Here is a 14,546-nt window from a genome sequence, read left to right on the forward strand (position 1 = left end):
TGTCACTAACTGCCTATGTGTCCCTAGGCAAGTCACTTTGCCTCTCATTGTCTAGGGAAATTCTAGGATTTATTTAAGTCATCTTATGGACTAGTAGCTGCCTGAATTTCCTCATAATGGTGAAATCACATATCTTTCATGCATATATGTAAAATATATATACATATATTTGAATCACCGATGTTGAAACAAAATTTAAAATGTATTTATGAGAATATGTAGAAGATTTAAAATACTTATTTGAATCCCCAATCTAATCTGTCTAATTGTAGCAGATATTTTCATTTGCTGCATTCATCTTTGCTTGATGGAACACTATATTTCTAATTCTGAGAATTAAAAGAGTAGAGTTGCTTATGATTGGAAAAAATGCATAGCATTACCTGATCGATGCATACACAGGTGATATGACAATACTCCCCCATCCTCCCATCAAATTCATTTATATGTGTGTGTGTGTGTGTGTGTGTGTGTGTGTGTACACACACACACATAAAAGGCTTCTCTGTCACTTTGAAATAAATGATGAACTATTTCTTCAAAAAATGCTTAGTGGCTGTCAACCACAAATAGGATTTTTTAAAAAGTGTAACATTTAACTTGTGAAATCCCCAAGTTGCTTTTTTTCTACCACATTTCACCCTTTTTCATGATGAGAACTACAGAGGACATTTTGTCATTATGTGCCACAGAAGCAAATCACCATCATCACCTCCTCATTTCTTGCTAATGTTGGAGGAGGGGTGTAGAAAGAGAGGAAGGATTGAAATGTCTGGCATTGCAAACAATTTTTGACTCTTATAGCAACTTTTCTATTCAAAATTATGTTATCCAATAGAGAAAGGGGGTCAATAATATTTCTTATTAACATGAAAATGATGAATTCCAGTCCAAAATAACATCATCTAGTTAAAACAAGTTGGTTGCATGAATTCAACTGAGTTTGGTTCAGTCTCTGGATTTATTCAGCTGCTCTATGAGGTTTTCATTTAAAATGAGACCCACATCATTTGCATTCTTTGTTGCAGCTCTGTCTATAAATTCAAGGTTTATTCAGGTAATTGATATACTGGGGCTAGGATTTTAGGGACCACATAACAGAGGGTAGGGTAGGGTAGGAATAGAATAACAGAATTGGGAATCAAGATCTGGCTCCTAGTCACAGTTAACTGTGTATGTGACCTTGAGCAAATCACTTCCTTTATGTGGGGCTCATTTTTGTTGCCTGTAAAATGAGAGAATCGGATCAAATGATCTCTATGATATCTGTTAGCTTTGTGATTCCCTGATGAATATCTTGCTGTTGGAATGGCTGAATTGTCCTAAGGTTTTCAAATAGCAAACACTTAATAAATTATTTTCTTGGAGCATAAAACCAAGCTATAGAAAACGGGTTACATTTTTTTCCTTTTTATTTTACCCTTGGCATTCTTTGAATGCTTGGAGAAAATGAAACCATTAACAGAACTTCATATAAGTTGTGCCCTCATTTTTCAGCACACATGAAAATCCCTGTCCACTCTTCTGTCTCCTAGGGAGAGAAGCAAGCTCTTCCTTTTAAAATAGTGTGCAGAGAGATTTTTTTTTTTTGGTTGCAGTTTGCATCTTCGTTCCATATGTAATTGCAGTGTTTGTGTGGGAGTGGACAGAGATGGGAGGGGGTGAGCCCTTGTTGGTATGTTCCTTAGTTTTTCTTAAAGGCACATATAGAAATCTGCACAGCAGGCATGGAGCACAAATTTAAGCCACAGTCATGGGAGAGTTAGTAGAGCATATGGCTACTTTTTTCAATGACTGTTAGCCCTGAAGCATTCATAAGAAACTGGAGAGCAAGGAGGTAGGTGGAGCTTTTTTGTTCCCTTCTCTTTTCTCTTTCCTGCGCACTCTCTCTCTGTCTCTCTCTGTCTCTGCCTCTCTCTCTCTCTCTCTCCTCTCTCTCCCTCCCTCCCCCTCTCTCGGTTCCTCTGAGTGGAATAAGCAGTGTGCTCGCAACCTATTAGAATCACCTGCAGTTTCTGTTTGGGGTGTACACAGAGAAGAGAACACTGAGAAGGAAAGAAAGCAGCACCAGGTGCCATGGGTCAGCTCTGCTGCTTTCCTTTCTCAAGAGATGAGGAAAAAATCAGTAAGTGTGACTTGTATGTTTGATGAGTGCTTGCCTATTTCATGCTGTTGTCTGCTGAGTTCTTAGTGCCACAGGAATAGAGCAGAATCATTAGCTCTGGGTGTGTATGTGCGAGGGTGCAGTGTTTAAAAGGACTGGTGGGTGTGTAGTTAACAATCATCTATAAGATCATGTTCAAGAGAGGGAATATCAAAAAAGGAGATATTAAAAGAACTTATTTCTGGGTCTCCCCTCCCCCACCAGTTTTCTGACAGCTTGTCTTTACTTTTAGAACTAGAGATGTTAATAGTCACAAATGAGTTTTAAATTTTCCTAAAAACGCTGAATATGATCATATGATACATAGTGGGAAACGGATTCTATTTTCTTATCTAGAACCAACATATTTTCGGGGTAGGCTCACTGACAACATATAGTGAATTAAAGCTAGATTTGAAAGGAAGTATGTTTTGTATAGGTAACTATTTTAATCTATCCTCTGCTTTGTTCTTTTTGGAAGCAATTCAGATACATAATCAGGCTACTTTGAACAAGCGATAAAATAGTTTGAGTTGCATTTCAGCTGGCAGAAAGCCTTTAATTGAATATTTTTTAAATGAATGCCAAACATATTCCACATCTGCTTGTGGCATGTACAGCAGACATAAGTAGAAATGATGGCAAATGCACTGGAATTCTATAATCATTGTCACTGGTATGCATTCATTCCTGTTTCAGAAAATTAGCTGGAATTCTGGGGTTTTAATTATTGTACTGGATAAAGGATTTGCCATAAATTGGCTATTCACTAAAATATTTATTTTTGCCTAGCTTTTTAGTAACATGTTTCCAATCTTGCTTTCAACTGCCCAGCCAAATTTTTGTCACGTTCTTGCTAAATTCAGTTTCAACCTGGTCTCCAGAATTTTGTAGTATCTGATTCAGAGAATCAAGAGTTGTGCATCTGGTTTATATTTCCTGCTGTTTATTCTTCAGGAAATGGACAGGCTCATATTTAAAAAATAATTAAGATCCCCCACTTTATTTACTCACTTGCAAAATCTATATAAGGCTCAGTCATCAGCCACACAACATATTTGTCTGTGAGTATTACTTAGAATTAGGAAGCAATGTTGTGAATATTCTTTACAAAAATGACAGTGTATGGATTGAAATTGTGATTCTGTTTTCAGAACCTCACATGACCCTACAATCACCAGCTTTGGTATCTCATTTGTGAAATAGGCAATTCACATTTCTAAACTTTTCCCAGAATGACTTATGCTTCCTAAACATTTTCAGCTGATTCTTGTCAACTCTTATTTTGGTGAAAATTACCACCTGAAACAACATTGCCTTGAACAATTAGGAGTGCAGAAGCATTCCTTCCTTAGTCCTCCCTCCATAGCTCTGGGTTTTCCCTCTCAACACTCATTCTTCCTCCTCTATGCTGCTCCTTCTTGCTGACTCCTTCCAAATGCAAGTTTATTTCTGTTCTTTTTGAAAACTCCAGTTTCAAAGCAAAGTAGTTTCTTACTGCTTTCCTCTCTCCCTCTGTAGATTTCCTTGTGCCATTGCTGAGAGCCAAGTCTCCTATACTGTGTATGTGTATTGTACATCCTCATTCATAAATGACTGCCAGGCAGTGGTGCACACTGCATGTGAAGTCATAATCTCACTTTCTAAAAAAGGAGAAGGTAGTTGAAGGATGAGATCTCATCCAAACTCCTGATTGGGATTAATCATTGTTGAAGTTTCCACCTTTTCTCTCATTCACACTTTTTTTTAATGCTTTATAAATATATTGTACAATGTATTTCTCACCCATTTCCCCTTGTCATTCACCCTCTTTCTGATAGTCTTGTCATTGTTCTCCTATCTTTTCAGATGTATTTCTCCTCTCCTTGTTTAATCTTTAAGTTTCTTATTTTGGGGATTTCCATTCTCCCCCTTTATCACATTCTCCTAGTCTTCTTTAAACTTTTCTTGCCTTTTCCTTTGCTGCAAAGAGGGTGAAGGGTTTCTATGGTAAGGGCTCAGGTGGAGGGATGAGACCCATGCTGGGCAGGCAATGCATACTTAATACTGTGAATGCTTTTACTAAAAAAATTATCATTGCATTCATTCATCTGAGAGATACTCATCCAGTGCCTTCAAGGCACTGTGTGAAATTCTTTGAACATATGATTCCACATAGAGCATATCTATTAGCTCTAAGTGTGGGTTTGCCAATCTTGCAAGTAGCTTTGATTTTAAAAGAAAGAATGGATAATTAAAGTTTGGGAGACACAAGGACATTGAATATCAGAGAAAGGGATTAGTAATTTTCTAGACATGCCACTTCCGCCATTTATGGATTCATCTGTTCATTCATTTATCCATTCACTAAACCTTTTTTTAAGTGTCTACTATATGCAAGACACTTGTACTATGTACATTGTTCATAACTAGTTTGTCTTTAATAAGGGAGTGGCCCTGGGAGTGAGTTTAGAAGAATTGTGGATTATTGATTGAAGCATGCATGTTATAGGGGAATGTTTGAATTTGTGGATATCATTCTCAAAATGCAGGTGAGTTGAGAAGTCCGAACTCAGCAGTACTACAGGGATACAGGAGCAATATAGCCCCGTGGCACAGTGGTAAGAGTCAAATGACTTTCTCTCCCTCATTTTTTCTTTTGATCTTGCTTTTTTTTGCCTCATGGTGGTGGTTACAGAATTAACTTGAATGTCATTTGCATATTGCTGCTTCCAGTGTTTATATATATTTTAAAAATCTACAAGCAGCCAGATTTGAAAGAGAAATTTATTTTGGATGTAATTCTATACAGATCCTTAAATCTTTAGAAGAAGCTAGATAGTCAAAAAGATAAAGGTGAAATAAGCCAGAATAGAATTTAGTAATTCATTTAATTTTCTGGTTAATTTACTTAACTAGAAGTTTTCTGTGCGTTTTGAAAGTCTTTCTACTTATTATCTCCTGTAGTAAGTTTAGTATATGGAATGTAATTTGAATCTTTGATGAGAGTTAATAATTTTTCAGTACCTCAGAATCATCCCTTTGAACATCAAAGATGCATGTGTATAATATTTTAGATACAGAAAATATAAGGGGGCAGCTAGGTGGCTTGGTGGAAAGAGAGCCAGACCTGATGATAGGGAGTCCTGGGTTCAAGTGTGACCTCTTACATTCCCTAGCTATGTGACTAGGCAAGTCACTTAATCACACTTGCTTAGCTTTTACTGCTCCTCTGCCTTGGAACTAATATACAGTCTTGAGTCTAAGACAGATGGTAAGAGTTTTAAAAAAGAAAAGGAAATATAAGAAGTTCATATAAAACTTTACTATAGGGTAGGTTGTAGTTTTGAATAAATTCTTGATGTGAGCTTTTTCTTTTTCCCATTTCCTTCTTTAGAAGTAAGTGTAGCCAAAAAAACAAAAAACAACCCAATTCCAGTTAAAGTAGGGTGCCTACCATTTGTGTTCTATGTGATTGGAATTTTGCTGTACAGGCTTAATTACTACATCAGCTTAGTTCTTCTCATAGAGTAAACCAAAGTATAAAAGAAAAAGCCACTTCCATTACCTAGAGAACAAACATTCTACCTACTCATTTCCTTGCTGCAAATTATCCTCTATTATGAACAGAATCCCTTTACCTTAAAAATTTTCATTGGAGACCTTTAATTCTTAAAGTAAAATATTATTGAATTCACACATATGTTAGGATAATTTTAACATTATAGTAAATATACTTACATATTAACCTTTTTGGGGCAGTTGAGTGAATTCATTTCATGGGATGAGTTAGCAATCTCAGTATAGCCCTTATTTTTCTGGGAACTTAAGTGTTGATTGTCATCATGTCATTTACAAAAATCAATCTATCTTGGCCTTTTGTTCCATGGGACATTTTCCCCTGTAATATACCTGGTATTCAGGAGAGTCAAGACTTGGAGTCTCAGGAATCTCCCATTTTTATGCACTCCTGCTAAACTTATTTATTTTCCATTTAGAATATGGTTCCCTGTATTGTTTATACTTTATGGTACTGGTCCTTTCCTCCTCCCAGATTGATTATAGTGTCCTAAGAATAGGTACTGTATTTTATTCATTTTTGTGCCCTTAGTGCCTTGGTCAGAGACTTTCGTCTGCTTGGATATAAAAAGTCAATTTCACAAGTACATGATGGGACAACTTCTCTAGACAGTCAAGTAGTTCATATGGAAATTACCTGGGTTTCTTTTAATGGGCCACAAGCTCAAAATGAATCAGATGTGTGACATAATATCTAGGAAAGCTAATGTTCTCTCAGGCCACATTACTAGACATAGCTTGTAGGAATCATGAAGTGATTGCCATTCTTTCCCTGGTAAGATCTTATCTGGAATATTGGGCTCCATTCTGGATGCCTCATCTTAAAGAGGATGTTGATAAGGCACTAATTGTCATATAAACTTTATAGGAATCATGAGATTATAGCTCTTAGAGCCAGGAGGAGCTCATGTCTGCTAAACTTGAGGCTTCAAAAGGTCAAGTGACTTGCCCAGGTCACCCAATAATAACTAACATTTACATAGTATTTTAGATGTTTGCAAAGCACTTACATAGATTTTCTCAGTTGATCCTCACAACAACCCTGTGAAGAGGGTAGGTACTGTTATCGATGACTTGCCAAGGGTCACATAGCTACTAATTCTTGAGTTGGAATTCAGTTTCTTGACTCAAGTGCAGCATTTAGCCAATCTATTGCCTCATGGTCTCACTACTAGTAGTAAATGAAAGAGGTGAGATTGGAACCAAGTTTTTTTTTAAACTACACGATCAGTGCTCTTTCCTCTCATGTGGAAGAAGTATTAAACTTATTCTGCTTGCCATCAAAGGACAAAACTCGGTGGAAGTGTCAAACAGGCAAATTCAAGAATGGAATGCGTCACCTTGGGTAGATTTCTCTCATTAGAGGTCTGTAAGCAAAAGCTGGATGATCCCTTGTCATATATTTAATAGACATGATTATTTTAAGGCTTGAATTAGACCAAATGGACACTTATAGCTTCTCTAGGTCTGAAATTTTGTGATGACAATATAATCATGATGATGATGAATAAAAATAAAACATCTCCTTACACCTGATATTACCTGGCACCAATATTCATTTTGCTGAGTACAGTGGACCCTCACCAAAAAAAAAAAAAACTATTTAGCACCCAAGAGCTGGATTTAATATATAACTCAGGTCTATATTGCTGCCCATCCAGGGAGGATTGATTAATGATTATATGAGCATAATAATATAACAGAATCTTACTTACAGCACTACTAAGTGGACCCTATGGGAATCTGTGTTAGCTACATTCAAATTTTCTCTTCCATACTCCCAAAAATGTGACGGCAGGAGAAGTCTACATTTCTTCCTTTTTTTTTCATTTTGAGGAATCACTTCTTTGGATTTAGAAGCTCTGAAACATTTACCCTTCTCTCTAACCTGTATCCAGGCATATATTTGGACCAGCTTCAATCTTAGAGAAACATTCCTCTAATGAAATGATTAGACTCCTTTTTCTCATACTCATTGAAGGACTCATTAAGTCCCCCATTTTGATTCCCCAGGGACTATTTTAATTATAGTGAGTTAGATTATGCTTCACATCTCCTCAGGACTTCTCCAAAATGAGGGAATAAAAAAAATGAATTCAGTGTACAATATGAATCAGGTACGGGAGAATTATACATCTGTATAGGGAATGCTACACATAAAAGAATCATAAGTTTACACTCAGAGAACAGGATTCAGTAATTTTAACTTATAAGGACTGGTAAAATCTGCTAAGAGATTAATAGCCATAATTGATGAGAGCATTGAACAGTTTCAAAACTGCTTAATTAAGCATTTTTGCCCTTTACCTTGACTTAGTACTGTTTTAACAACTAGTGCATGTCCATTTCTCAAAGAGCCAGTTTTGGGGAGTCCTCTTTGTGATGACTGATCTCTTTGAGGAAAAAGTTTCCCCTGGCTTCAGCTAGCTTTCACCTAATGGGACCCAAGACTTCTTGATGTCTTGGACTCACTGTAACCTCTAAGCCTAGCTGCACACTCATTTGGCAAAGATAAGGAAGAATAAATACAAAAGAGACAAAGGTCTATTTAAGTCCTGCACAAACTGCCTCTTGAATCAGATGGTCATGGCGCCTAGTTGGAGAAGAGCTTGTCTCTCCTCATCTCTGGGTTGAATCTCCTTATACAACCTGAAAAATCAAAGGAAGAGAGCTCCAGCCAGAATCTGACTCTTCTTGTAAGAGACCCCATACCCGCCCCTCCCCGGTACTATTATGGAACATGCTGAGAGAATCTAAGACTCACTTAGCATTTACTACTTCATTTTAAAATGACAAATCCTTTCAGTATAGAGCTGCCAGAAAATTCCCCCAAAGGCCCACGTCATGGCTATACTCTGTCCTTTTAGAGTCTCTAGAAGTTCCTGGGGAACTCTGGGCACACACTTCTTTGGCTATAACCCTCAGGCCAAGTCAGGGTGGCCTGAACAAAAATTTTGTTTTGTTTTTGTGGATTCATATTGGAGGTGCTTCCCATCTTCCTTCTTAGTCTAATAATTGGGAAAGATGCAAAATCATATAAGTAGAATATGCATATTACTTCTTTAATTTCACTGACGTCAATACTGCCTCTGACAATACGGTTCCCACCCATGCCATCTCATCCCATGGAAACCCTTTCTTTGCCTTCCAAGAATGCCTCGACTTCAGGGATTTAGCAAACATGCTAAGAGCAGCCCTCTAGCTTTCATGACATGACACAGAAAGCCCTGGAGCTTTTTTTCCATCAAGTATTGTCATTCTTCCTCCATGGCTAGCTCATCTCCTTTTCCAGTCACACATTTTTTCCCCTCATGATGGCAGCTTTAGCTGTGTGGGGATTGGGTTGGAAATATGTCCCTCTTGCTCATTCCTTGAGTGAACTAAAATCCATTTTATTCCAAATTTGTGGTATTGTATGACTTGCAGATAGATATACAGAATCATTGGGAAAATGCCATTTAAAAGATAGACTTTTGGTTGAAAAACTAGAGGTTTATTTGGAAAAAAAAAGAAAAATTTGAGATTGTAAAAAAAGCTATCTAAGTATGAGGGAGGGAGAAATTCTTCTTTATCCCCCTGTTCAGTTGTTATAGTCAAAACATAAAATGATGAGTTGTTAATAAAGTGCTAACATCCTATTATCTCTCTCTCTCTTTAAAACCCTTATCTTTTGTCTTAGAATCAATACTATGTATTGGTTCCAAAGCAGAATAGTAGTAGGGGCTAGGAAGTGGGGGTTAGGTGACTTGCCCAAGGTCACACAACTAAGTGTCTGAAGCTAAAGTTAAACCCAGGACCTCTAGTCTCTAAGCCTGGCTCTCAAGCCATTAACTTCCCCCCACCCTCAATTATCTCTGTAACATATAAACACTTTTCATGCTGAATAGGAATAGTCAACATTAATAGTTGGCTTCAAAATAAAGCACATCTCTGAGGGACCTTAGATTAACCAGTACTTTATTTTATTTCTTTTTTTCAAAGTACCAGCTCTTAGTCTTATTTATTAGTTCAGTAGTTCTTTTACTTTCAATTTTATTAATTTCTCCTTTGATTTTTAGGATGTCTAATTTAGTTTTTATCTAGAGATTTCTGAGGGACCTTAGAAAGATAAAATGCTAACTTTGGAGACAGTTATAGCAAGAACCAGTAGCAAAACAGAGACTTGGATCCTGAGAGGGAATTGCTTTTGGGGAAGTCAGGGGGACTTCTCTGTCCTCTTCCTGACCCACTCTGTGTGGCATCTAAAAGCAGAAGTGCTCCTTTCATCCATGGCAGTCCTTTCAAAAAGTTGAAGAAGGTAAAGAAAGTTCAAGGGACCCTCAAGGGGCCAGAGACAGAGTATGGTTTCCAGAACAGCCACTCAAACCCGAAGCAGCTTTAGAGAGCTGGCTCCAGGCTTAAGACAGATGGATGAAGTGAGAAGCCCTGTTGGTCCTGGGAGCAAGGCTGAGCAGCCCACTCTGCAGAGACCCCGAGCCCAAGAGGGAACTTTGAGAGGATTCCGGGAGAGGAAGGACCGTGGAGGCTTTGTCCTTCAGCCAGAGTGGGTTCAAATATGACCTCAGCCACTTTCTAGCTATGTGACTGGGCAAACTCACTTATTAACCCCCATTGCCTAGCCCTTAGCACTTTTCTGCCTTAGAACCAACACGCTGGATTGATTCTAAGATGGAAGGTAACAGTTTAAAAAAATAATGCATCACTGAAAAAGCAATGGAGAGATACCTAGTGGGTGTCAGCCAAGAGCTCTCCAAGAGAAGTGACCAAAAACTGTCATCAGAGAGATTCATGAGCACCATTAGGTGGCAAGAGTCAAAGAGAGCCTGTGTGCTTCCTCAGGTGCCACACGATGTTCATGAAACTAGAAGGAAGCTGCCACTATGCTAGGTAGCCTCAATAAATGCAAAAGAGCCACTCAGAGGTCATGGGAGAGCTGTTTTGTGTATATTTGGAGGAGATCTCAGAACCAGAAAAGTATTAAAGGATATCTTTAAAGGATTTGCATAAGAATATACATAAAAAACAACTTTCAGGAGGAGATGTTTTAAGGCAGAGCTTTTCACTCTAAAAATGGTATTTTTTTTTGGTTGTCAACAAATAGTAAACATAGTGGGGTCTTGTATTTTCTACACTAGTGGTCTCCAAACATTTTTGGTGTGTACCCCAACCAGTAAAAAATTTGCAAGCCATACACACCCATTATATGTGTAAGTCACACTCTAGTGATGCAACACTACCATTCAAGCTGATGAGTCAGGCTCCCCCTGGTTTGGCTTTCCTGATCTCTTCTGTGATCTGGGGAGTTAGCCTGGAGGGATCGGGCAGGGGGTTGGGACTGGAGGAAGCAGTTTATGCCTTTCCTAACAGTGTAGCTCATCATGATTTTCAGTTGATTATCAATTAGTTATCCAGATTTAATTAGCCTTTAGAAAGGTATATTCTGTAGAAACATTTCCCCCCAAATTTTAACACATTTTCCTACAAAACAATTCTAGGAAAGGTAGGTTCAAACGTAGAAAGTACATGCGACAAAGGGTCAAATTCAGTTCCTAAAAGTCCTTTTGTTGAAGTCTAAGTTTCCCTTTGGTATGGAGTAGTTTTGTTCATTTGTTTTTGTTTTGTTTTATTTTTGCTGGGTCCTTGTGGAAATGTAAGTCTGCTTTTCCTCCCTGAATCTTCTCTGAATTTGCCTCCTGAGCCAAACACTTCACTTCCATGCTGGTGAAGTGCACAATTGGAGTCTGGCTGGACATTTCTTTAATATTTCTTTTAAAAGCATTTTATGTTTTTAAAAAATCACCGCTGTCCTAGGGATGATGCTAGGATGTCAGTGAGAAGATGGGTAGCCCCAAATTCTCCAGACATATTGTAGTTCCTCTGGCCAAGGTGAGGATGAAGGGAACAGAGAGACTAAAGGTGGAAGGAGTCACCTCTAACCAATTTCTTATCAGTGACAAGTCTCTCTCTTCCCTATTATTGGATGCCAAACCCTGGACCTGAATCCCTAATTTCTAACTCATTGATTTTACAAGTTTCTCCAAGGGAAACCTTTGAGTGTGAAAAAAGCTCCAGGTATAGGAGGAAGTCATCCAAGTCCCTCAGCCAGTCCTCTGGCACATTAAAACTTCTAAACTGATCCCAGCCTTTTCACAAAGTTGGAATGCCTTTAATTAATTTGATTCAATAAGATGTGACTTGTGTCATCATTTTTAAGTTGAGTGGCGTAATTGGTCAGTGATCCTACCTTGCAAGCAAATTATATACACCTCTACTTTACTAATATATTCTTTATACAAATATGCAAAAGTAGATGTTTAAAAGGTTGAAATAAAGACATTTTAAAAAATTAACTTCGTTTACTAAAATTTTTTTTTGTAAAAACAACGTGATTGAATAGGTTTAATTTTTTTTAAAACTATATATCCTGGAGGATAAGGAAGACTTGTAAATAAAATAATCTTGTTCCCAATTAGTTTGATCTATGTAGGCAGCTAGGCAGTGAAGCAGATAGAGCTCTGAATATGGAGTCATATATAGGGAAATCAGAGTTTCATTACAACATCAGACATTTGCTAGGGGTGTGACTCTAGGGAAGCCAGTTCACCTCTGCCTCAGCTTCTCCATCTGTAAAATGGGAATCATCATAGCACCTACTTCCCACGGTTGTTTTGAGAATCAAATGAGATAGTAATTGTAAAGCACTTTTAGCCTACTTCCTGGGACATTGTAATATTCTATATAATTCTGTGTAATGTCAGGGATGATAATGATGATGCTACTTGTCTAAGCTGCTGAATTTCAGTTGCCTGTGAGGCAGTTTATGCCTATGAGAAGTTTAGGAAGAAAACAGTGACCTGCATTTTTAAAAGAATACCTTATGCTTCCTTGTAGAATAGTATGGGGAAATGCTTTTAAGATGGCTCCTGGAAAAGACATATAACATTTTGTTAAAAGTTAAATATAGCTGTCAGAGATGCATGTGACCTTCGAGTTCAGGTCAGCCAATTTCCTCATTTTACAGATGAATCAACAGAGCCTCCAAGAAAAGAAATGACTTTATGTGGGCCCTTTTTTCCATGTTGCCCATCAAGGCTCCCTTCCCTCTTCTCTTTCATTTCTTGTCTTGTTCCCTCCCCTTTTCCTTCTTTCTTGTGATCTTTTTCTCCCCCGTAGAGATACTTAAAAATATGAAAAGGCTGTAAAGTCCCTGAAAGCTCATACTTCTGGAGGTAGGAATTAGGAAGGAAAGCTGAGAGGGGAGCTCCTTTTTCCTAGGGCAGCCAGAGGGCTGGGCCTGCAGCAAAAAATTTTGTTTGAGCTTTTCTGTTTTGTCCAACTCTTCATGACCCCATATGGGTTTTCTTGGCAGAGATAATGGAGAGATTTACTGTTTCCTTCTCCAGCTCACTTTACAGATGAGGAACTAAGGCTTGTCTAGGACCACACAGTGGCCCATTGAGCCCAGATCTGAGTTCAGGTTTTCCTGACTGGCATTCTGTCTACTATACCACCCAGTAGCCCTGAGTTCAAATCTGGATTCAGACACTTACTAGCCAATTGATCCTAGGCAAGTCACTTAAACTTTGCCTCAGTTCAATTTAATTAAAGACCCAATTTTAGTGCAGCCTCGGATACTTCCTAGCTGTATAATTCTAGGAAAGTCTCAACCTCCTTCTGCATTAGTTTCCTCATCTTTAAAATTGGAATCTTAATAGCACTTAGCTCCCAGGGATTTTGTGAGGATCAAGTGAGATAAAAAAAATGCTTAGCATTGGGCTTGGCATATAATAGTAGGTGCTATAGAAACATTAGCTATTATTATATAAATATAAATATTATAAAAGCATAATAGACATAATATAGATAATTATAATATCTCATTTATATCTAATATATGATATATGCTTATATTTAATTATATCCATATAGATATGTTATATGTAAATATATAATTTTAGACCTACATTATTTCATCTATGTTACTTTTATTGTTATATATTAATATCATTATTAATTTTATTTTATTATATTATGTATTAATAAAATTAATTTTATTATATTATTCATATTATTTGTTATTAATATATAACAATAAAAGTAATATAGTTGAACTAATATATACCTATGATTATATAATATCTATGCATTATATTAAATAGTATTGTGTATATATTTCTATATTATTATATATGTATAATATATAGACATAATACTATATAATCTAATGCATAGATATAATAATAGTTATACATCTACATTTTTTTTCATATTTGCCTCTTAGGCCAAACAGGACATAGTGATATCTATGCAAGTGCAAGACTGCATTTTGTTCTCCTACCACTACCATATTTCTGAGCAGAGTGAATGGGGGGGAAGGAGAGCAGCTGGGATAAGAGGCCTTTGGAGAAGTTCCAACAGCTACAGTGCTGCCAGAGCTGTATCAGCCTCTAACCCCTATTTTAGGTAAATGAAGTGCTAGAGAAGCCAGTCATTTTGAATGGAGTCTGATGCTGCATTTTGCATGAATTCCCTGGAACTTGCGTCATGATATGTTAGCCTCTCCATTATTATTGTAAAGTATATAATTGTAAATAAATAAAACACTGGCCCTCACCTCCCAACTTACATTGGGTAGTTTTGTTTTCTAAATCAAGTAGTCCGTAATCTTATATTATCAGTATTTCCAAAAGTATAATTTTCTTTTAACCAAAAGGTCTAACTAACTTGGACCTCTCTGGCAAATGAAGGTGGGGAAGAACATAGACATCCCTCTAATTAGGGGAAGTGTTAATAGTTACCAGACCCTCTATAGACTGAGGAACTCTCCACCTTTTCTTATTTTATA

At 37.2% G+C, this 14,546-nt stretch overlaps 1 protein-coding gene across 8 annotated transcripts in view; it reads left to right on the plus strand.

The window, feature by feature from the left end:
* Positions 1-14,546, plus strand: part of AKAP7 (A-kinase anchoring protein 7) — a 218,735-nt gene that overhangs the window by 141,885 nt on the left and 62,304 nt on the right. For 3 of the 8 annotated variants that reach the window (XM_016428895.2, XM_016428896.2, XM_016428901.2), the window contains one exon: positions 4,675-4,743. The exons of the other annotated variants lie outside the window; for them this stretch is intronic. In XM_016428895.2, coding sequence (XP_016284381.2) covers positions 4,675-4,743 — 69 coding nt within the window. The remainder of the gene's footprint in view (positions 1-4,674; positions 4,744-14,546) is intronic. 8 annotated transcript variants of the gene reach the window in all.

The sequence above is a fragment of the Monodelphis domestica genome, chromosome 2 (assembly GCF_027887165.1).
Source record: "Monodelphis domestica isolate mMonDom1 chromosome 2, mMonDom1.pri, whole genome shotgun sequence".
Classification (NCBI taxonomy): domain Eukaryota; kingdom Metazoa; phylum Chordata; class Mammalia; order Didelphimorphia; family Didelphidae; genus Monodelphis; species Monodelphis domestica.